General features: G+C 39.6%; 1 protein-coding gene across 1 annotated transcript; it reads left to right on the forward strand.

Moving 5' to 3' along the window:
• The first annotated feature begins 3,671 nt into the window (after nt 1–3,671).
• On the forward strand, nt 3,672–22,530 carry LOC137663431 (solute carrier organic anion transporter family member 1C1-like). Its single transcript, XM_068400641.1, has 14 exons — nt 3,672–3,782; nt 4,406–4,547; nt 4,653–4,785; nt 6,351–6,481; nt 6,701–6,847; nt 10,681–10,779; nt 11,606–11,842; nt 13,022–13,186; nt 14,551–14,746; nt 17,075–17,240; nt 18,550–18,731; nt 20,182–20,246; nt 21,415–21,532; nt 22,308–22,530. Exons 1-14 carry the CDS (start codon nt 3,672–3,674, stop codon nt 22,528–22,530), a joined length of 2,115 nt encoding a protein of 704 aa, XP_068256742.1.
• The last annotated feature ends 740 nt before the right edge of the window (nt 22,531–23,270 follow it).

Raw genomic sequence — 23,270 nt, forward strand, 5'->3', positions numbered from 1 at the left:
TTAAATATTGTGAAAAGAAAACCACATCAGTGTTTTAAATAATATTTATTTAACAGAGTCAGATGTTTCACAAAGTTAATCATCAGCAAAATACAAATCAATAAAGAATGTATTTGCTTTAGAGAACTCTGTCTTTCAACTCCCATCCTGTAAAGATTGGGGTAAATCTTAATTCACCATGCTTTAATTATCTATAACTTTTTTTCAATGTGTTTTGATTTGTGAGCTGCTAAAGATGGTCTAAGGAAGAATAGGTTCCTTTAGAAATTTCATATGTGGATCACTCTGAAATATACATTTGCTTTTCATAGTCATTTTTGGTGGATCCTACTGGAGTAGGATTTGGAACTAAAAACTACAAAATTTAATTTAGAGTGCTTATGAGGCTTTACATCCCTTTATTAGACATTAGTCCCTATTTGCATTCATTGGGAATAACTTTTGTGGGGGTTGTTGGGTTCCTAAGAGAGTGTTGTCCTTTCTGGACATGGGTGGAAATTTCTCAGGGAGTCCGGGTTGCTCCTGGGCATCTTGCTTGGGAGAACTGAGCTCTCCAGAGGAACAGAGCGACCTTTGAGGGTTAGCCTGGGACACTGCCACAGCTCTACTGCCCCTGGTGTCAAAAATTCCTCATGACACTTAAATGACCTCCGGTCATGGGTCAGATGGTCTCTGGGGCCTGCAGGAGGGGAACTTTGAGAAGTTCCCAGAGGAATTAAACAGAGTGGGATATCTAAGATCCCAGTGTCTTGGGGAGGAAATGTACAGGCCAATTTTTTGGCCTATGTTCCTCTGTATTTCTCTAATACATGTATTAGGATGTAGGAAGGCAACTAGGAAAGCTAAGGCCTCCTTGGAATTAAACCTTGCAAGAGAGGTCAAGGTCAACAGAAAGGGCTTCTTCAAATACATTGCAGATAAAACCAACACTAGAGGCAATGTAGGCCCACTGATGAATGAGGTGGGTGCCCTGGAGACAGAGGATAAAAAGAAGCCAGAGTTACTGAATGCCTTCTTTGCCTCTGTCTATACTGCTGGAGGCTGTCCTGAGGAGCCCTGGACCCCTAAGGCCCCAGAAGAAGTCAGGATAGAGGAGGAGTCTGTCTTGGTTGATGAGGGCTGGGTCAGGGACCAATTAAGCAATCTGGACATCCATAAATCCATGGGCCCTGATGGGATGCACCCGCAGGTGCTGAGGGAGCTGGCGGAAGTCATTGCTAGGCCACTCTCCATCATCTTTGCTAAGTCGTGGGCAACGGGGAGGTGCCTGAGGACTGGAGGAAAGCGAATGTCACTCCAGTCTTCAAAAAGGGCAAGAAGGAGGACCCAGGTAACTATAGACCGGTCAGCCTCACCTCCATCCCCGGAAAGGTAATGGAACAACTTGTCCTTGGTGCTGTCTCTAGGCACATCAAGGATAGGGGGATCATTAGGGGCACTCAGCATGGCTTCACCAAGAGGAAGTCATGCTTAACCAACTTGATAGCCTTTTATGAGGACGTAACCCGGTGGATAGATGATGGTAAAGCTGTGGATGTGGTCTATCTCGATTTCAGTAAAGCGTTTGACACGGTCTCCCACAGCATCCTCGCAGCTAAACTGGGGAAGTGTGGTCTGGATGATCGGATAGTGAGGTGGATTGTGAACTGGCTGAAGGAAAGAAGCCAGAGAGTGGTGGTCAATGGGACAGAGTCCAGTTGGAGGCCTGTGTCTAGCGGAGTCCCTCAAGGGTCGGTACTGGGACCAGTTCTATTCAATATATTCATTAATGACTTGGAGGAGGGAATAGAGTGCACTGTCAGCAAGTTCGCTGATGACACAAAACTGGGAGGAGTGGCTGACACACCGGAAGGCTGCGCAGCCATTCAGAGAGACCTGGACAGGCTGGAGAGTTGGGCGGGGAGAAATGTAATGAAATATAACAAGGGCAAGTGTAGAGTCCTGCATCTGGGCAAGAACAACCCCATGTGCCAGTACAAGTTGGGGACAGACCTGTTGGAGAGCAGTGTAGGGGAAAGGGACCTGGGGGTCCTAGTGGACAGCAGGATGACCATGAGCCAGCAGTGTGCCCTTGTGGCCAAGAAGGCCAATGGCATCCTGGGGTGTATTAGAAGGGGTGTGGTTAGCAGGTCAAGAGAGATTCTCCTCCCCCTCTACTCTGTCCTGGTGAGGCCGCATCTGGAGTATTGTGTCCAGTTCTGGACCCCTCAGTTCAAGAAGGACAGAGAACTGCCAGAGAGAGTCCAGCGCAGAGCCACGAAGATGATTAAGGGAGTGGAACATTTCCCTTATGAGGAGAGGCTGAGGGAGCTGGGTCTCTTTAGCTTGGAGAAGAGGAGACTGAGGGGTGACCTCATTAATGTTTATAAATATGTAAAGGGCAAGTGTCATGAGGATGGAGCCAGGCTCTTCTCAGTGACATCCCTTGACAGGACAAGGGGCAATGGGTGCAAGCTGGAACACAGGAGGTTCCACATAAATATGAGGAAAAACTTCTTTACGGTGAGGGTGACTGAACACTGGAACAGGCTGCCCAGAGAGGTTGTGGAATCTCCTTCTCTGGAGACATTCAAAACCCGCCTGGACGCGTTCCTGTGTGGTATGATCTAGGTAATCCCGCACCGGCAGGGGGATTGGACTAGATGATCTTTCGAGGTCCCTTCCCATCCCTAACATTCTGTGATTCTGTAATACATGTGTCAATGTCTATTGGAGCTAAGTAATTGATTTCTGTACTATTGCATCAGTTTTCCAACAGAGGAACTTGGCAATAGCTCTTTTTGACTTGTTATCGTTCCAGATTTCTCTGTATTTTCTGGTTTCTCCTGATCAGCTTAACCTACATCAACCAACGTAACTAAGGTGACTTCTTATATCAGAGCTGATTTTTAAATGGAAAACTTTGGCAGTCTCATTAAAATAACTACATTTATCATCTGCTGTGCCGGAACTTGTGGAGACTTGTGGACTTATAAATAATCTTTATTTGTTTCTTTTAATCAGTGCCCTCTTTTTCCCTGATACATCTTTACCTACTATCCCTCTTACCCTATTTTCTCCTCAGTCATCTTTTGTGGTCTGATTGTACAAACATTTATCTACGAAATAACGTTACTCATAGGAATGTTGAAAGAATGGTACAGAGTTGTGTTCAGTATTACTGCGAATTCATAGGTTACACAGTTAGAGAAGATCCTCATAAATATAATATCAGCACCCTACTGGATCGTACCAAAAGTCCATTTAGCCTGGAACAGTGATCAAAAGCAGATATCTGCAAGAGAATATAAGAATTGGTTCAAGCATGGTGAATATGTTTCTCTGACATATTCTCCTAGCCTCCAGCTCTCTAGGGACTTTCCATCTTTACAAAGATTTCTGAAAACTGTCAGCAAGTTGTCTCTAAATTTTCCATCTATTCAAGAAGGTCCCAAAGTCTTTTAGACCGCAGGTTTCACAAAGCGGGTGCTTAACTCATTACAATGACACTTCGAACACTCTTTAACATTCTTCCTGAAAAAGGTGTCAATGTGTACACATCTCAAGTAGTGTCTCACCATCTAGTGTGTCTGAAAAACATTGGAACCTTTATTCTTATGCAAATAACAGTTAATCATAGTGATATTTTCCAAACAGGAAGGCCTGCATATCAGATTTGGAGGAGGAAAACCATGGACAGCTCAATCACTGCTGGCCAATTTAAAGACAAGCCATTCTTCCAGGACAGCAATGGCAGCACAGTTCCTGCCAAGACAGTGTGCCATAATTGTTCAAAGCTAAAGGTATGGAGAGGAGCCCTCACCACATATTTTCTCTGGAATACTGAAAATGACAATTTGAAGTTGTATCAAAATTCAGTTAGTTCTGTATGACACAGTTTGACACTACATGTGTTGGAAAAAATGCTCTGGGTTGTGATTCCAAGCACATAGAAGTCAATAAATGTGTTCAGCAGTTAAAAGGTGAGGCCATATTTTACTAACAAATCATCTAGAGGTGTACTATAGCCATGGTGGTAGTTGCAGCTATATCTTTTTATCCGTGTTTTTTACAGGAGAAGTGAGAGTAATAGGACAAGCCGTAATAATAGTACTAGTAATGAACAAATTTATGCTGCAAGCTTCCTCTAAGGAAGGAAACAGCTAAAACAGTATGTGGTAGAAAGGTAGAAGGTACACACAGCCAATGTCAACTTTCTTTCTCTTTGCAGTAGAAGAGGCTTTGGAGGCCATCCTGAAAGAGAAAGTAAAATCTTCTCTTTTAATGAAAACAATAGGAAGCATCTCTTCACAGAGAATTAGAAAGCAAAGCATTTGATTTTTGTGTTTCTTGAGTAGATTGTTCAGGCATCCAGCCATGAAGAAAAAATTGTTTCTTTGCAAACTCAATTATTTTCTCTCTTCAGATATTTCTTGGAGCTCTAGCTTTTTCCTTTTTTGCCAAAGGATTTTCTGGAAGCTACATGAAGAGCATGTCCAGTCAAATTGAAAGGAGATTTGAAATCTCATCATCAATTGTTGGCATTATTGATGGCAGCTTTGAGATAGGTATGTGTACTTTCTTTGAAAGTGGAGAAATACTGCTGCTTAATACATTTTTCTGCTAAAAAAAATCTTTTGTAATCTTACTGGTTCTCTCTCCTGTTGACGCAGGTAACTTAATGGTAATGGTGTTGGTGAGCTACCTTGGACCAAGAGTTCATCGACCAAAAGTAATTGCTGTTGGGTGTCTCATCATGTCCTTGGGAGCATTTTTGTCAGTGATGCCTCAGTTTCTAATGGGACGGTAAATATGGAGAGTTTTCACATTGTGCACTAATTGAACTTGACCATATGAAGTGTTTTTTAATCATACATCTGGGTCAAAAACTTGAAAATAGTAGTTTCTTCCAGATAACAGGAAGGTTTCAATAGGTGGATTTTTAGTACTGACTTTCTGATTTCCTCTCTGAAAGCTTACCTCTTTCTACAGGTAAGTAAAAGAGAAACCTAAGATATCTACAGAACTTATATATAATTAGGGATAAAGTGGGTTGAATTTTTCGCCTGGGGTGGAAATATATAAATACGTATTTTTTAAGATGTTCTCCTTTTTTTAGACTTAAATGAACTGTAATGAGATCCTGATGGAAGAGGTTTGTTTCTCCATGGTGGCTATTCATGCTAAGCTCTTTAAAATTATCAACATGTGTATCTATCTCCAGTGAACTCAGGGAGAGTTAAATATCTAAATAACGCTTCACATCTAAGCCTTAGTGCTTACACGGCTGTCAGAAGCAGTTCATACTTCTCCAATCCTTCAGCATCCTTACTGAACAGCAGTTGAAAATAAACCCCCTGTCCCCCAAAAATTAAAATTTATTTGTGCATCTTCTTTATTTCCAAGACCAATACTTGTGATAAGAAGGGCATGGAAAGAATTATATCTGGGGAACATAGTATGGAAAGTGGCCACAGCCGTTACTCTGCTTGTGAAATAGCAGGGAACCTGCACTGCAGGGGACAGGACAAGCCAGAAGCAGATCTATGGAAATTTCTGATTTAACCCAAACTCACAGCCAAGTTCTGAAGATTACCCATTCTCCACAACACTGATCAAAACCCAGTGGCCATGGGTACCTCACTGTCATCCATCGCAATATTGAAGGTTACCACTTGATTGCACACTCAGAGGGAATATCTGCTCTCTGTTTATCCCAATGTAGCGTAAATGTACTCAAGCTGGCTTCAATTTACTTAGCAGATTTGCTGTAGTAGCTGGCTGCCTAAATACAGACAAACTGGCACGTTTTGCAGTCTGCATTAATCTCTTTATAGACACAGATAGGTTACTACTAGATCCTCAGCTAGCTAATTTTAAACTAACACAGAAATATCTGTGTTACACATCTGTCACATAGGTAAGAAATTGTTGCCAGTATGGAAAAACATCAGCATTGTTGTATGTAGACAGATCTGGATGGACTCTGCTTAGGGATATGGTTTAGCAGTGGACTTGGCAGTGTTAGGTTAATGGTTGGACTCGATGATCTTAATGGTCCTTTCCAACCAAAATGATTCTATGATTCTTTGGTTCTGTCCTTCAGTCTAAAGAATGATCTCTTAAGCCCTAGAAGCAGCTTTTTTTGCTCTTTAGCTCAAGAAAATATTGGGGTTAGAATGGTCAGAGCGTTTTGAAAAAGGTATGAAGATACCTATCTTTTTTTTAAGTGAAAGCACTGCGAATGGGTTTTCCCTCCGCTCTGCCTTCATGTAAGAGAAATGAACATGTATGAACACAAGGCTCATACACACTTCCTGCAAAGCAGAGTCTTTCACGTGTCAGTTGTATTTTACATAGTTGTTTTCCAGTTATAATTATGAAAGGATAACTGTTACTGTGGACAACTCCTCTACAAGTGTATCAGCTTGCTCCCCAGCATCATCTGTGGGCCGTCCATTCACGGATGCTACAGAAACACCCAGTGCAATGAAAAATTTTGGTAAGCAAAAGCTCTGATGCTGGGTTCCCTTCTTCTGCTTGTCTCCATTTTAAACATCCTCTTTTACTGGAAAGCAGCAAAACCCTTGTTAGAAACCATGATATATACAAAACCACCCTGTGATGATTTAAAAACCCCCATATTTTATGTTATTTTTCTGTTGCAATAAAGTATTGTCAGAATTATGTTCACTGAAATGTAAATGTTTATGGCCTGCAGGATGTGAGAAAACAACAGATTCCTATCTATGGCTCTTTGTGTTGATGGGGAACCTTTTACGTGGAATTGGGGAAGCACCAGTTATGCCACTGGGGGTTTCCTATATTGATGATTTTTCTAAAGAAGAAAACTCAGCATTTTACATAGGTAATATGCAAATGAGTGATTTTTATGCTAAACATTCTTTTCTTTAACATTTCTGTAGCCAAGCAAATACCAAAAATATCTATCTACTCTACTCTGGAAAATTTTGAGCTGTACAGAAACAAAAAAGCAATGCAAAGGAGATCTCACATTTATTTTCAAAGGATATTTCCCGGATGATCCTTTTGCTTTCCCCAAGAGGCTTCTGCTACATGGGTCAGTTTTCTCTGTGAGGAGAAACATAATCAAATATTTGTTTCTCCAAAGTGAGAAGTCATATCTGTCTTATCTGGCATATCATCTTCAGTACCACAGCTTCAGAGAATAAATTCTTCCTAATCACTGTTCCACAGATAAGAGAATTATCCTAAATCACAGTAGTGTAAACATGTTACAGAAGCTTTTACCTGACTTTTGGAATTTTACATGCAGCACATTTCCTGATGAAAGCTTTTTAAAGTCACTAGTTACCAAAGGAAAAACCAAACCCTCGCCAGGGTGTTGTAACAAATCCCCTCTAATCAGAATTTTGTTGTTGTTGTTTTGGTAGAAGACAGCCTATTGCCCAAGACAGAAAGACTTACACCCAAGCTAATTCATCTATTGCCAAACTGATTTAATAGCATGGAGTGTTTGTGTGGTTGAGGGAGCTCAAAACTGCTGCCTGAAGTAAACTTGATGAAGTTGACCTGGTCGTAGAGATAGTAAGACACGGTTTCAGCGGGTAAGGCCATTGCAAATATCTTCATTTGGGGATGAGGAAATCTGCAGGTTGAAGAAAATGGAAGTGTTGTGAAGGGAGGTGACAAAACCAAAAGTTCCACTTAGCAGTTATCCAAAATATTTGTAATCGCCTCTGAGCTTCTGATTAAAGGTATTTTAAAAAGTTCAGCTGATTTTTTTTCTTGTCAGAATCTGATCTGGGAGAGATTGTGACAGGTTGGGAGCTACTGGGGAAGTGAGATTAAAAATATAAAGCTGGCAGAGAGAATAGTATGGATTCAACCAAAATGAAAATCGTTTTGGGTCATGCAACTGAAATAAAGTATTTTGTTTACAGAATATTAAAATGTTTCATTTTAACATTCTGAATAGCAATTTTCAGTCTCTTATTCCATCAAAATATTTTGATACTTTGATGGACTGACCCAATTAGCAAAAAAAGTGAATGATGAAATACAGTCTTCTCCATAGAGCTGAAATTCCTTTTCTTGACCAACTTTAATTCTTTTCTATATCTGATTTTTTTATCAATTGACTGTATCAATTTATGATCAGTGTTTTTGTAAAATACAAAAAAAATTGTCCTGTAATGAAAAAACTTCCGTCAAGCCTTGCTGTTGAATTTTTACCACTGATCTCATTATTTGACCCTGAGCAAGAAGTTTCACTTTCCTGTCTCTCCTTTTTCTCCTGCTCTTAGATGATTTTTTGAGTAAAAACATAACTTAGTTTGAGGCAGAGACACCTTTTTGTTGTCAATGGAATACAGCATTAAAATCCCTTTGACAGCAATAAAACCGGAGTTGCCATAGGAAGGAACAGGAAAGGAAAAATTAGCCGATTTTTTAAGCCATTTTACAGAATTTAGTAGAGGATGGTAGCTTTGCTGTAGTAGCTAATTTTATTAAAGGCTTTGAATGAATGAAATTTCATCACTGAGTTGAGCCCTAGCATATAATCTTGCAACTATTGAAACCATGACTTCAATAGAAATGTATCTGAGGCCAATGTATGTTGTAAATTTTAATACCTGTTACATGCTAAATTACCTGTCAGTACAAGGGTTGGCTGAGCTGTGTCGATATGCAGCAGCTGATTAACTGATAAGTTAAATGTTTGCGGTTTAGTCTATTAATTACAAACAATATATATTACAAAGGAAAATATGATAAGAAAATATCACAGTGAACTTATTTGGTTTTGTTTTATCACAATACAAGCATATTATCTTAGTGAAGTTATTCTTGAATTTAAAGAGTATGCAAGTGTGAAATTTAGTTTAAAAACTACACATATGCAAAATTATTGCACATATGCTTCTTAGTTTGTCTAATAGTCTGTGGTATCTTAAAGAGATATACTGCATACAATACACAAGGCCATTGGTATGGGTGTGCTGGTTTTTATCTATTTTAGAAATTTACCACTGAGTACTTGAAGTTTGCAGATGATCTTGCATAGTTCTGAGTAGTAAGTTCTGCTTTAGACTCACTGATAAACATAAAGAGCTAATTCCTGACTTCTAGTGTCAAAATCCTGACTCTGCAGAAGTCAGTCACTTTGGAAGCATCAGAATTTGATCTAAAAGGCCAGATCTTCCTGTGAAGAAAAATGAGAGAACTAAATGAAAGCAATATGCAATCAGAGCAATGAAGCAAAACCAAAAAATCATATGGTTAAATTATGCTCTAAGAATTTTTTGTAGAAGTCCTTGATCATAAGCTGAGCTGTATTCAGAAAAGAATTTACAAGCCTACCAGAAGAAAAATGTCTGCAGTAGAACAACACAGTAGGATTTACAGAGCAAAGGGCTGAACACGGGCAAGAACCGACAGGCACTTGATCAAAAATTACTTTTTTTCTAATAAAACCTTCTGCAACTTCAAGTAACTCTCAAGTGGCTGTTCTGTGCTAGAATTTAGAACTTTTTTTGAAACCTTTACCCTGTATAACTAAACTTCAACAGATCAACCCAAGTGACAACGGAAAGGGAGGACCTATGCTTGAATAATTTTGAGGATATATTTATTTTATGTTGGTTGCCAACAGTGATCACCAAAATCATATTGCTCTGTATTTACATACCCAGCCAGCAAAATGCAGTCCTACCTTCCTAGATTTCTGCTAGCATTCACAACTTATTAATTTGCTCCTAGGGGCATCCCACCTTCTGATCCCTTGTTATCTCATCTCCTGTGTAAGCAGAGACAGAGTAGGAAATGGAAGCCTCAGTGAGGCCAGTAGCAAAACTGAAGCTGATTTTATAGTGGTCATTACTTCATCACTAGATTTCTTGAGGGTTTTTTTTACAGCTGCATAAGTACGTATTAACACAACAGTTAGCTGATTTTCTCATTCTGGTGCTGAATGAATCAACAAAGATTCTGTCTAATGAACTTTGATCACACACAGGCACACTTATATCTCCTTGTTGCCTACTGAAAATATTTTCAGGGTCCTGTACCTAATTCCATGTCCATGCACTTTTATTGTCCCTGTCATCCTAATGTGACTCCAAACTGCAAAGATGTGCCTTCTTATATGCATATCATCAGATGAACTACTGCTACTTAAAATTAAACCAGGGACCTGAACACATAGTACAGGGAAAAGTCCTGACTTCTACAATCACAGAACATCATGCAAATGGTAAATAAAGTTGCAGGTAAATTTATGATACCTCCAACGGGCCTAGGGTTATATGTTCATCAGTTAACCGCTGCAAGCTCAACGATGTAACTACAAAAATCTGAGGAAAGAAGTAGGGAGGAGGAGTGATAAAGATCATTGCAATGTTATTCTCTTTCTTCCTATTCCCTCCAAGACACCAGTCGTGCCAATGAAACGCACACAGGGTCCATGTGAGACCGCGCTCACTTCAGCAAAGCCCTGCACATGTGAAGGACCCTGCTTCCACATGGCAGCTATTGGCTTTGACAGCTTACGGCTTATTTTCTTGTGGCTCAGAAGCTTCCCACTAGATATCCCCCAACAGCCTGTGACCCTCTTCTGTCTCCTCCTTCCTCTCTCCTTTCTTTGCCCTCAGAGGAGCAGGCATGCTTATCCACGCAGCGTTTTCCTCACTCTTCTCTGCTGCCTCCCTTCTCTTACAGGCCTGGTGAGATCCTCGGGAATGTTTGGGCCCACCCTGGGCTTCCTGCTTGGATCTTTCTGTGCCAGCCTCTGGGTTGATATCGGCGTTGTGGATATCGGTAAGAGACTGTGGCGTGGTGCGTTAACCGAGAGGTCAGCAGGAACCTGCATGCTAAGAAGCACCTTCCCAGCTTACTATTCCAAAAAGAAGAGCTCTCTAGAGAGTTTTTCCTACTGAAAAGCTGATGTTATTTACATTTTACTATCTGCAGTACTGTAGTGTGACTGGAGTAGCCATTGATGCAAGACCCCTACCCCTGCTGCAGAAACATTTTGTACCTCCTTTTATGCTTCTACCTGCACTTGTTACACTCTTGTTGTGCAGTTGAGAAGAAATGAGTAAATGAAAGGCCATCCCCACATTGAGGGAACAGTGAAAGGCCTTTGCTCAAGGACACTTTCAGCACTTGGCAAAAATTACATTCTCTTAAAAAGCATGCAGCAGAGATTCATGTGAAAACTCATTTCATTGTTAAAAACACTTTCAGGTCTCTAATCTCAGGCAGTATTTGACAAACTTCAAGGAAAAACTATTGAGTTTGAGGATGGAAGAATGAGGGGGCAGCAGGAAATTGAGAAAGAGAAGTTTTATTTTGGTGGTGAAGGGCTCTCTTGCTGTCACTCATTCCCACAGAAAGTGTTGGAAGATTGTGGCAAGGAAATGCCACCATGGGTCTAAATGGAGACATCTATTTTTGGCTGCATGGGACAGGTCTGATACAAGCTGCATTTCAGTTCTTCATGTGAAACATAAATCACCTCTGTTCTGGTGTTTAAATAATATATATAAGGATACCTATAATATCCTTAGTTAAATTAAAAATAAATAGTTTAATTGTTCTGCATGATACTTAATCTATTTCCCTGTCTTTCTGTATTTTATAGATGCCATCAGCATAAATCCTAAGGATACCCGTTGGGTTGGTGCCTGGTGGCTTGGATTGCTCATCTGTGGAGCAGTCAACTTCATTGCTTCATTGCCTTTCTGGTTTCTGCCTTACTCCTTACCAAAAGAAGGAGAGAATAAAAACCTGAAGATTAATAATTTCCATATTCAAGGAGATCACTGTAAAATAGACCCCACAGTTCAGCCACAGTTGAAGTTCTCAGAGGCAGTAAAAGGTGAAAGATTATTGCCCAAATGTTTGCCTGTGAATTCTCTCTCGTGGGTTCACTCTGATCTGAGGATGGATTTGCATAACTCTCAGCAAAATGCTCATTTCTGCAGTGCAAATTATAGGCAAAAATGCTCTAATTTGTATTATTATAATTACATGCTAAGGGTGTGTTTCAATCCTCTCTTTATGTCAGACAGCTGGAAAAAGCTCATACTGTTGCTTTGAGCACCAGAAATTCTCAGTTCAACATGGTAGTTGTCATATGATGTGTTACAGCTATAATCTTATGATTATGAAGGAAAAGGGGGGAAACAACCCATCCCTCATTAATGACCATTCCACAGCTGTCAGGTTACTGTTTCACTGAGACCAACATATGAGAGGGAAACATGGGGCTAAGTACTACAAGAGCTGTTGCAGGGGTTTCACTGAATTCATGGCTCCTGTGTATGCGCTCAGTAATGCTAAATTAACCTTGTATGGGCAATATCAGACCCAACTACCCATTGCTGGACTCAGTCCCCCAACGGTTTTATTCATATGTGTGTATGCATGTGCTATCCTTAGTGATTAGGGCACTTCCCAGAGAAGTGTTTTGAACTCTCATCTTTCAGGCACGTGTGCTAACAGCCAGACTAGAGGCTAAATGCAGGGTTTTTTTCTTCGCTTTAATTTAATGGACTTAGATACCCTAATCAAGCATCTCAGGAAAGGTTCCAACCTTTTGCTAGGTCAGATGCTTCCTTTCTCTGAATATCACCTTCATGCAGTACTCTTGTGTGGTTTGTGAAGCCTCCTGTTTTAGGCACCAAACTTTCCACTTGGTACATTATAGAGAGTCTTAATGCTCCCCTAGGGGCTCTCTCCTGTACAGACATTGAGGATCAGTGTTGCAAGCCTTAGTGCCTTTGATGAATAGTCCTGTGTCGCATAGAAATAATAAAAGGATTTCTGATTTCCAATCCAACATCCACTGTTCCATTCAATCTTCCTGCTTCTGTAAGTCATGTGTTGGCAATGAGGAAAACTCTCACTTGGACAAACATATATTTTGATAGGCAAAGAGTTGTAGCCTGCAGTAGAGCCAGCAATTAAATCAAAGTTAGTTTTATTATCTAAAGGATGTCAAAACAACTTTTCTCTATGTTTACCAGGGGGTACAGCATATACTTCTCCATTGCAGATTTCCTCCCAGCTCTGAAGAAGCTGTTTGGAAATCCAGTTTTCCTGGTGTACATCTTCCTCACTATTCTGCAGTACAATTCTCTTGTTGGGATGATAACCTATGAGACAAAGTTTATGGAGCAGCAATTTAATGTATCAGTGGCAAGAGCCATCTTTCTAATTGGTAGGTACCTGTCCTTGTTTCAAATTCCAATGTCAAAAAGGAAGATTTTCATTGTTATTTTGTCTTCCTTTTTAGGAGGACCTTCTATGAACTTATTTGGTTAAAAAAAAGTGTGTAGGGGTTTATTAATTTTCCTACTGTATTTTGAAAATGGATGTTAATTTTAGTGTTAATTTTCCTGGTGTTCCTAATTTAGTGAGCCAGAGGATTATTAGAACTGGGCGGATATTTTCTGGCTGAAGTTTTTTTCAGAGAGTGAGGTTTGGGTTATGAATATGTCTGTTTTGGTGAACAAAAAACACACATAAACTGCAACTAAATAACAACTAAAAGAAAAAAACATTTAATTTAGAAAAATTCTAATAACGTGTGATTTTCCTTTTCAGAATAACATCTAGGTATAAATGTTCTTTGGTTTTGATAACAAATACAAATTTTATAAGCAATAACAAACCAAAATGTAAAATCTTGAGTAATTTCATTCAGCTCAAAGCTCTTTTTTCTATTTGCCAGTTTCCTCAAAAATAAATTCTTTGTAGTGTTTTACAAAAAAAGAATGCTGAAATTGTATTAATCTTACAGTGATGAATATGGTCTCATAACCTGGCAAGAAAACCAGGGTATTTGAAGACATTGCAGAACTGATATTCCATGACTTTAATCTGAAGGCAGCCTGCTTTGCTGTGGGTTAGATACAAATGTGGAAAGAACTTTCTTTTTCCTATCTTTTTTTTTGGATGCAGAGAAAGTTTTACAAAAACAACATGACCAAAAACCCCACACAAACAAACACACACGCAGAGAAAGGCAAACCCCTCACAATAAAACCTTGTAAAAACTCTCTAGCATGATTATTAGGATTGGAGTTTGTGAAATGCTGAACGGATTAAATCTAAATGCAAATCTTTCCATGGTTCACTCTCAGAGCAAAATGGAATCCAATTCAAAACCAGGTGCTGCTTCCTTTCACGTTCTGTCTTGGAGAATTTTTTTTTGTAACTTTCAGAAAGTTTAGTGTTTTACTTTAGATGAAGAAGTATCCGTGAGCCGAGACATTTAATCTCATTTACTCCAGTTTCTAACCTGTATAGGTTTTATTACACCAGTATGCATGCAAAAACCAGTATAATAAAAAGGTAGGGAATATCGAGGAACTAAGTTTTTAAAGTCATAACATGACTTGAAAGAAAATGAGGAAGTAAGCAAAATTACTTAAAGGTAATAAAAATTCTTAGAACCTCAAAGGATCAGTCTGAAAAAAAGTCAGTATCTGACATTTTGGAAATTACTTGCACCAGATATTTATTCTAAACAGATCAATGCAAGTGACAGCAGTTAACATTTTTGTTACCTTCTATTTGCAGGTGTGATACTTTTACCCATCACAATCCTGGGAATGTTTCTAGGAGGCTTTCTGATCAAGAAATTCAAACTTCACATAACTGAAATGGCAAAGTTCGCATGCATCACCTTTATAGTAGCGTATTTGTTAAACCTCTTGTACTTTACGTGCAGTTGTGAGGTGCTCCAGGTGGCTGGTTTGACAGCACCCTACTCTGGGTTTGTATCCCTTGGGTTTGTGTTGCTTGTGTCATTTGTCATGGTTGCTTCCTGCCCCATGCAGAACATTGCGCACGTGCCTGTATTCCTCTACTCAGAATCTAATCTGGATTTTATCTCTTCTGGACTACAAACCTTCTACTCTAGGAAACATTTTGATTTTAATTTGGATGAGTTCTGAAGTGTGGCTTCTCTGTTGATTTACTGTAGCAAATTGCTATATCCTTTCGCATAAAAAAAAGTCTATATGTGTCTGTTTAAAGATGATAATTTTTTGTTGAATCTGTATTAGGTCACCTGCTAGTGTCAATCAGTGTGGTTTCAGCTACAGCAGAGCTACTGTGATTATTTAATTTTACCACTCCCTTGGGGATGATACACAAAAGAAAACCCTAGATTTTGGGATAGACTGTCAGGCTGAAATGATACCTAGTGTTGGGGATGGGCAGAATACTCCGATTTTATTTTTCAAATTTTGTTTAAACTGGACATTTCTTTTTCTAAATTGTTTCTTGCTGGATATTGAGAATATACCTCTATATTCTGGAAAATCAATAATTAATACAAAATTTATCACAGGCAATTGATATTTTTATACTCTATTTCAAAGCTTTAATTTAAAGCTGTTCTCCTGCTACGATGTAGGGAATGGGAAGTAAGAAGAGTGTTGGAAGTGGCTTCTGCATAGTCCCTCAATGGCTTTGCCTCTAGAAGGGAGAATCTTCTAGATCAGTAGTTATCAACCTGCATGGGGAGTTACCAGCCTGCCTTGGTTTCTGGAGCTGCTGACCTGCCCGGGTCCGTTTTCTCAGCTCTGAGGTAGAAAGTGGTCATGTCAGGAGTGTGTGCTGCCCAAACAGACATTCCCCTTCCCTTGCCAGGACTATGGTCATGCTTTCTTGAGAACATTTTGCTGACCCCAGCAGAATGCCACAATTGCCTACTGTTTAAATTTAGCTCAGTCTGGTCCAACAAATTTCAAGGGATTTTAAAGGATTAAACTGAATCCAGCAGGGTTTGTCAGATTTTCAATTCAGACAGAAACTCAGTCCTGTGTTTTCTGAAACTGAGCCTATGTTCAGGGAAATATCTAAGTTGTCTTGGCAAACCTGACACCCAGTTCAGCTTTGAGGTTAGTTACATAAAGGATGTCAGAGGTTTGTGCAGTGGAGATAACTCGTTGAGCACGATCTCTGATACTGCAGAGTGAATTAAAAATAAGCAGAAACATCAAGACAGCAAATACTGAAAGAGCAGTTACAGTTTCTCCAGGAGAAATGAGACTGGAGAATTTAGCCTGTGCTAGGATTGTTCTGGTTAAGTGAGTCATGTACTATTTTACCCATTTAACAACATGTAGTTTGAAGATGAGCAACAGCCTAGTGAGGGCTAAACGCCCCAGTTATTTTCCCTTCTAAAGGACTTAGGAGAAATGTAGCCCCCTTGAGGTGTGTTTTGGATTGACGGGAAGGGAGGAAGAAAAAGTAAATTTTGAACACTTTTTCCTTTATATTGTGAGTGACTTCAAAGCAGGACTGATTTGTAGACAGTGGACTCCTACCAGTTTCTGAAAATTGAGCCCTGCTACCATGCCCTCAGAGCTGCTGGCCGCTTTAAATTCTCGATGCTAGTTGTCATCTGCTTAGTTTAGCTCGTTGGGGCCTGACTTTGATGTTTCTTACAGGAATGTTGGTAAAGGTGGAAGCTATGGAAGTCCATGATAATATACAATAAGAAATGAGATTTGATAAGAAATGGGGCTGAATACTGTCAGAGTTAAGACAGAAGCAGCACTTCCTGCTCAGGCCTATGCAACTTTCATTGCCACTAACTGGCTCTGATCCAGTGAAAAAAATGTCAAGGACATCTTGCTGCTGTAGTTGTATGTAGTTTTATATCACCATTTCTAGCACCCACATATAGTATGATATCAGCTGCTAAGGAAAAGCATGGCCACTCTACGGGTAATGAGATTTTAGGCATGTTTTTCTTTTTCTGGGGTTGAGCTTTCAAATTAAAAAGTAATAGCAAATATTGTCTCCCAGCCAAGAATATCTAGTTTGCGAGTTCCCTGTCTTTTCAGCAATAATCCATAAAAAAGTTAATGCTTGATGAAAAATCTCAAGAGAGCTTTGGTTTAGCTGAAATTAGCTTCGTCTCCATATGACAACTTCACAGTCTGTTGGATGGTAGCAGATACCTGTCCATGTTGATTGCTTCACTTTCTCAACATTTTTCCTGCCTAGTCCCTGATACTTTGTTAGACTATTTTAAAATTAATTTTAATTTTAAAATAAATTTCGTTTATTTCTTTCTGTTTTCCTCCAGATTAAAACATCTCTCCTCCCCCAAAAACAATTTCATGGCCAGTTGCAATGCTGACTGTGGCTGCAAGCTGGATCAGTGGGACCCTGTATGTGGGGATAATGGGATCACTTACATGACAGCCTGCTTTGCTGGATGTAAATCATCAACTGGGATGGGAAAGAATATGGTAAATATATAGGTGGATAGATGATTATAGATATATCTATATTCTCCATCTATTAATTTTCTGGCATTTTGATGAAGAAATCCTATAGACACAAATGTCCGTTCTGTATGGTTTAACCTTGTAGCAGAAACTGAACGAGTGAAATGTTGCAGGGAGGGTTTTTGAAACAGATGTGGTGAGGTAAGCAAGCTATTCAGGAAAGATGAAAACCTCAGAGTCTTGACTTACATTTATTGCATGCTTTTATTTTGATTTTTTTTTTTGTAATTTATTTTCTTCTCAACAAGGTGACCATAAACTTGGCTTTAAGTTTCTCATTAGATCTCTTACTGCATAGGTACAACACAGCTAAGAGGGGTTTGCTTTAGAAGACCTTTACTAGTCTGGTTGTTATACTAGCAAAATCCCATGATGTCAACTCATGTGCAGCAGACCTGTATAAAATTGTGAGTGCTGATTTCACAAACTGTTACAGATCATACTGGAATTGCTGGCTTTCCTGAGCTGCCATAGCTCAGGAAAGCAAGTCATAACTCTACATTGTATACCCAAGAGATCCCATAAATATACATTGTATACCCAAGAGATCCCATAAATATACATCTGGCCGTTTTGTCAGTGTATCAGCAGCAAAGCCATTTCCAGGACTTCAAACAATCCTGCCTGGGCAAGACCATTAAAAATAGTAGGTTTGCAGAAGTGTGTGCAAATGGTCATGTCTTCTGGCAGAAGCAGAATTGTCTTCATGTAACAATACTGAAAAAGACAAGCAACTTTTTCAGACTTACATCCATACATCCCAGCAATATTCTCTTGCTTCACTTCAGGGGAATTGGCTTTCAAACGCATGTCTCCTGCTAACTTCAAAGGCTATGAGACAGCCCACTCTCATTCCAGCACCAAATGCTGTTTTAGATACATAATGATAGATGCACACGATTGCACTGTTGGGTCCACTTCTATGTTTTATTGTTACTCATCTACTTCATAGGATTCCTGAGCAGAATGGCCGGACAACAGTTCACATCTGAATTTTATAGCTTTGACCCATTTTAAGTATACACAGAGCACCTTCTGTCCTAGTGACAGTGTGGCTGAAACTAGAGTCACAGTTACTTTGTGTGTCTGGAGCAGCTCAGAGTGGCTGGAGCATACCAATGAACTTGGCCATGAGTTTGCAAGGATGATTAGGGAGGTTCTTTCAGGGTAAACAATAGCCTGCCTGTTATGGGGAGTGAAAAATCTAGCTACTAAAATAGTTTCGTGATATTGAATTCTGATTAAATAAATTCTTCTCATCTTCTTTCAGGTGTTTCACAATTGCAGCTGTGTGGAAGGACAAGGGCATGGACTTGGCAATTCCTCTGCAGTTTTGGGACAATGCCAAAGAGAAAGCTGTACCAAAGCATTTCCCTATTTTTTAGCATTACAGACTGCATGTGCATTTATTTTAGCCTTAGGAGGCACTCCTACATACATGATTATGTTTAGGTGAAATACTTTACCTTATCTTGACTATAAAGCTTGGGGAAAGAGAAACAGAATATCGTATCTACTATTTCATTCCTATTGTGAGGAATGACATGCTGATGAAATTGGGGCCCTGAGTCTTTGCCTGTACTCTGAAAACCATCTCTGTTGAGAGGCACAGCAAAATGCCTGTCCACCAATTTAATTCCAGTTTAAGGCTGAGCAGATACTTTGGTGATGAAATGGTTGGGCCTTATGCTGTTCCTGAGCATTAGTTTTCACTTCCAATGACAGGGATGTTATTGACAAAGCAGTGAACTTGAAATAAGATGCAGTGCTAAGCCATATCCAAGGTGATTATGCTATTCACATTATTCAGGAGAAAAATATTCACCTTTGGTAAGTCTTATTGCCTCGGAATGTTTTATGTGTTGTGAGACATCTGATATTCCCATTTTTTGTCAAGCTGGTATAAACAGAACTATGTCAGCGGCAATAATATTTTAATTTTTATTCCTTTAGTTGTAAAGCAGCACTGCTGTTTTATACTTGGAAGAAAAGACAATGTTCTGTGCCTTTCATGTGGAAGTTTCTTTCCACTCATGCTCGTGGGTGAATTGCAATCCTCGCTAGTCAGTGTGCATGACTAGATAACTCTCTTTGTTAAGCTGCTGGTTCTTCTGCACTATTTCTAAGTGCAGCTGTTCTTACCACATGCCTGGATTATGGAGAAGGCTAACTTTGCTGGGCAAAGTTTTCAGAATACTGATGTATATAATGAGAAACCTTTCATGTTAATGCTGAAAAGACAATATGCTGTTTATAAACCGCAGTTCAGGAAACAGGCTGGCCATAGCAAGTCTCCCTCCTGCCCCTGTGCCAGCCCAGTACTCCCCTCTGCTTTTTGTGAATTCTTCCAGTTCGTCTGATGGACACGGGCTGTTTCTCCACTGGTAGGACTGAGGTACTTTTGTAGCCAGGTAACTCACATTTGCTGCCTCTCTCTAAAATGCTAGAGGCAGAGGTGGGTTTTAGCTGCATGTAGCTATAGCTAGCAAGGACTGCACACCCTTGTTCCCTCTGTTCACCACTGCACAGTACAGCCTCTTATAAAACAAAGCAGCTTCTTGGAGCTTAACTTGTAGATATAAAGTGCCTACGTTTAGTTGGTTCACTTTATTTTCCCATGCATCTTCCCCCAAGAGTCTTTACAATCTGTTCTCCTCAGCTTCAAGATCAGTTTCTGTAGATTGTCCTTTTTCAATGGGAGTTCATCCACTGAACTCAATGGAAGGAGGCTCTACATCTGAACTTTAACTTTGGTGAATGTTTTCAATTAGGATTTGAGTGAGCTATGCTAGCTAAGCCACAATACTCTTGCAATGGGGCACATGCAGGTATTCACAGAATAGCTATAACTACATTATTCTATTGTTCCCAAAACAATATACTTCTTTTGTTTCCTTTTTAGATCTGTTTCACCAGACCTGAAATCCTTTGCTGTTGGGATTGAAACTTTAGTTGGTAGAGTACTAGGTAAAACTTCATTTCTTTGTGGGATTCAAGTAGATAGATAGTCAAAGAGATGGACCAAGGCTAGCCAGTGCAATGTCCTTGCTCCAGATAAGAACAAAAGAAATTTTCCAAGAGATTTCTTTGTAAGCAGACTATGCATTTCACAATGTTTGGAGGAGCTTGCTACATGTTTCCTGGTATGTAATTACATATTATGATTATCTCTTCAGAATTTTTTCTATGCAGAAAAGAAATCAGGCGAAGGAAGGAAATTGCATTGTACTTTTGGGGTTTTTATTGATTTGTGAACATTGAGCTTGGTCAGTCTGGATGTCCTGAACACCTATGCTCCCTTTTGCTGAACATTTTTGATTTAGAGCTACCATGTACTCTGCCTGTTATTTTCTTTCTTATCTGCAATAAATAATCATTACAGTCTTCAGGCATGTAGTCTGCCCAGCCTCTAACAAAGCTTACCTTATCTTGACTTGCTTGCTGATTTTTGAGATCTTCCCCATGCAGAGAACCCAACTAGTGATTTGGATTTCTCTCCTAATCTCCATATTTTAGCTGGATGGTGCAGAGAATCAGCCTTGTGCTTTTATGAAATAGTTTTCTTCACAAAACTGCACATTATCCCTGAAAGAGTTTAGTGATTCTATTAAAGCATTATGACTATGTCTAAAAGGAATTATTTCAGTACTACATAAGTAATACACTTATTACCTGGTTGGTTTTGAGCAAGTGCTTAATTTCAGCCCTGTGCACTCAGCAAACCATTTTTAATGGCAAACTGTTGTGTAATACCTGAATAGATACATCAGTATACATAAATATTAATTTGTCATGGCAAGTAATTCCACACCAGGGACTGAAAAAGACATGTTGGTTATATTAATTCTTTGAACAACAGAAGTTATAATTCTAACAAAAATGCCATTAAAGTAGAATTACTAACATTTCCCTCATTGAATATAATAATGCTATAACCTTCCATCCTTTCAACTCCCTTTAGTTACTTAAATATTTTCACAAATTTTGGAATCTCAAAGCTGGAGCTGGATATTTAGTCCCATTTTATGCAACCATCATTCAGAAATGCTGGGATTCATTTCCTCATTTCTTTACTATGATGTTAAACTCGGAGATCTTCATGTCTGAGATCTTGTAATACGAATTTTCTTTGCAGGAGGACTCCCAGCCCCTATTTATTTTGGTGCCTTGATAGATGAGACCTGCTTGAAATGGGGGACAAAAAACTGCGGGGGATCTGGATCTTGCCGGGTATATGACACGAAAGCATTCAGGTAAGCTGAAATCTTCGGTACAGGGTTGGGAATTTCGCTTCTGAGGCAGCTTTGTGCACCAAGGACCAAGGTATGCTTTGCCCATGACAACTGTCAATAGACTGATTAGGATACTAAAAGCACCACAACTCCTTATTTTGACTAGGCCTTAATAGATCAAATAAGCCAAATAATTTTGATTCAGTCTGACATATGACATTGCAGTACACTCCCTTGCATCACCAAGGTTAGTTCCTTTATTGAACCCTTAGTGCACTGAATAACTCTGCGATGCTTTGGCTTTGTGGGAGACTGAACAACAGTGGAGTAAGTGTAGTACTGAAGACACTCTTCCTCATCCCTCATTTCTGTGCTTCTTAATGTATAAGACACCTCACAAAATCCACTTGGAGATGGGACCCAAATGACTGGTGGTGCATGGAGAGCTATGACCAGGAGCACTGAGTGCTGCCAGTGAGAGTCTGGGGGAAGGCTGGGACAACAGGCAGAGCCCTGGCTGGCGCAGCTCCTCCTGTCCCAGACCTAAAGTATAATTTGCTGAATGGGAGCACTCTTCAAACAGGAGGCATCTCTGCTAGGAGTATAGGACCTGATTAGAACCTGCCTGGGGCCAAACATCACGAGATTGTTTGCTTTCTGTCTATTTCTCAAAATGTGGAGCAATACCTGGCTGAGAAGATGGTTTTGCCAGAGTGTATTTGATATCTTACTTGGTTCCGCTCAGAAATGGCACTCTTTATTAATATAAACGTATTTTGTCACCTTTTTTTTCTAGAAATGTCTATCTTGGCCTCATTGCAGGACTACGGGCAGGATGCTGTCTCTTATACATAGTGCTCTCTATTTTAATAATGAAACACTTCAAACCAGATGGCAAAGAGATGACAGATATTAAAAATACAGAAAGATCTACCAGTAAAGAACCAGCTACTGCCAACAAAAAAGAAATTCTTCCTGGTGCAAGAACCTCAGAGGAGAGTGAGGAAACTTGTATGTAAAAAAAGAAACAAGGTCTTGTCGTAACTGCCTATACTTCAGTTTTTCTAAGCACAACAAGAGTCTAATTACTGACTTCAACAGCTAGTTTATATTTTGGGGGTTCAATTTGGTTATGATTGAAAAATTAGATTAAATTTAAATTTAATTAAAATTAAAAAGAAGAAATCCACAATAAGCTGCTTTGCAATTTTTCACCGACTTTATTTCAAGTCCTCTTGGTCTGCATTTAGTCTTACAGTTCTAAATGGCCAATCATGTTACACTCACCCAGTTGCTCTGACAGCCTTTGCTGTGTGGTTCATGACCAGAGCACTTTGTTCCAGACTGGGTCCCATGGCCCATGCTCAGGTGAGAGCCCCAGGGCTGCCAGTGAGCACCCTCTGAACAAGAACTGCATGATGACTCTGGGGTTTTGCTTGAACACATTAAACAATCAAAATGGTTTGCAAACAAAAGAAGGTGGCATATTAATTTTGCAGCACATCTCAGTATTGGGTTTGAGTAAAATTACTCTCAACTGATGCAATAAAGTGATAGGTGTTTAAGTTTCTTCGGGGGTTTTTTTGGGGGGGAGCATTTTTATCCTAACGACAACTACATTTATACCACATGTATATAGATTTCCTTTCTTGTTTAAGGAACCTCCAGTAAGCCTTGAAATACAGTGCTGAAAGCTTGCAAATTCACAGCTTCCCACAGACAGCTTAGTCCAGGGAGAATCTTTAATAAAGGATGCTTC

Source organism: Nyctibius grandis, chromosome 5, assembly GCF_013368605.1.
Source record: "Nyctibius grandis isolate bNycGra1 chromosome 5, bNycGra1.pri, whole genome shotgun sequence".
In the NCBI taxonomy this organism is placed as follows: domain Eukaryota; kingdom Metazoa; phylum Chordata; class Aves; order Nyctibiiformes; family Nyctibiidae; genus Nyctibius; species Nyctibius grandis.

Bases quoted from the DNA above. Each gene is read 5' to 3' on its own strand.
- LOC137663431 (XM_068400641.1), top strand. From the start codon at position 3,672: ATGGACAGCTCAATCACTGCTGGCCAATTTAAAGACAAGCCATTCTTC. The intron at 17,241-18,549 runs GTAAATATATAG...ATCTTCTTTCAG, and splicing joins CTGGGATGGGAAAGAATATG to GTGTTTCACAATTGCAGCTG. The intron at 21,533-22,307 runs GTAAGCTGAAAT...TTTTTTTTCTAG, and splicing joins TATGACACGAAAGCATTCAG to AAATGTCTATCTTGGCCTCA.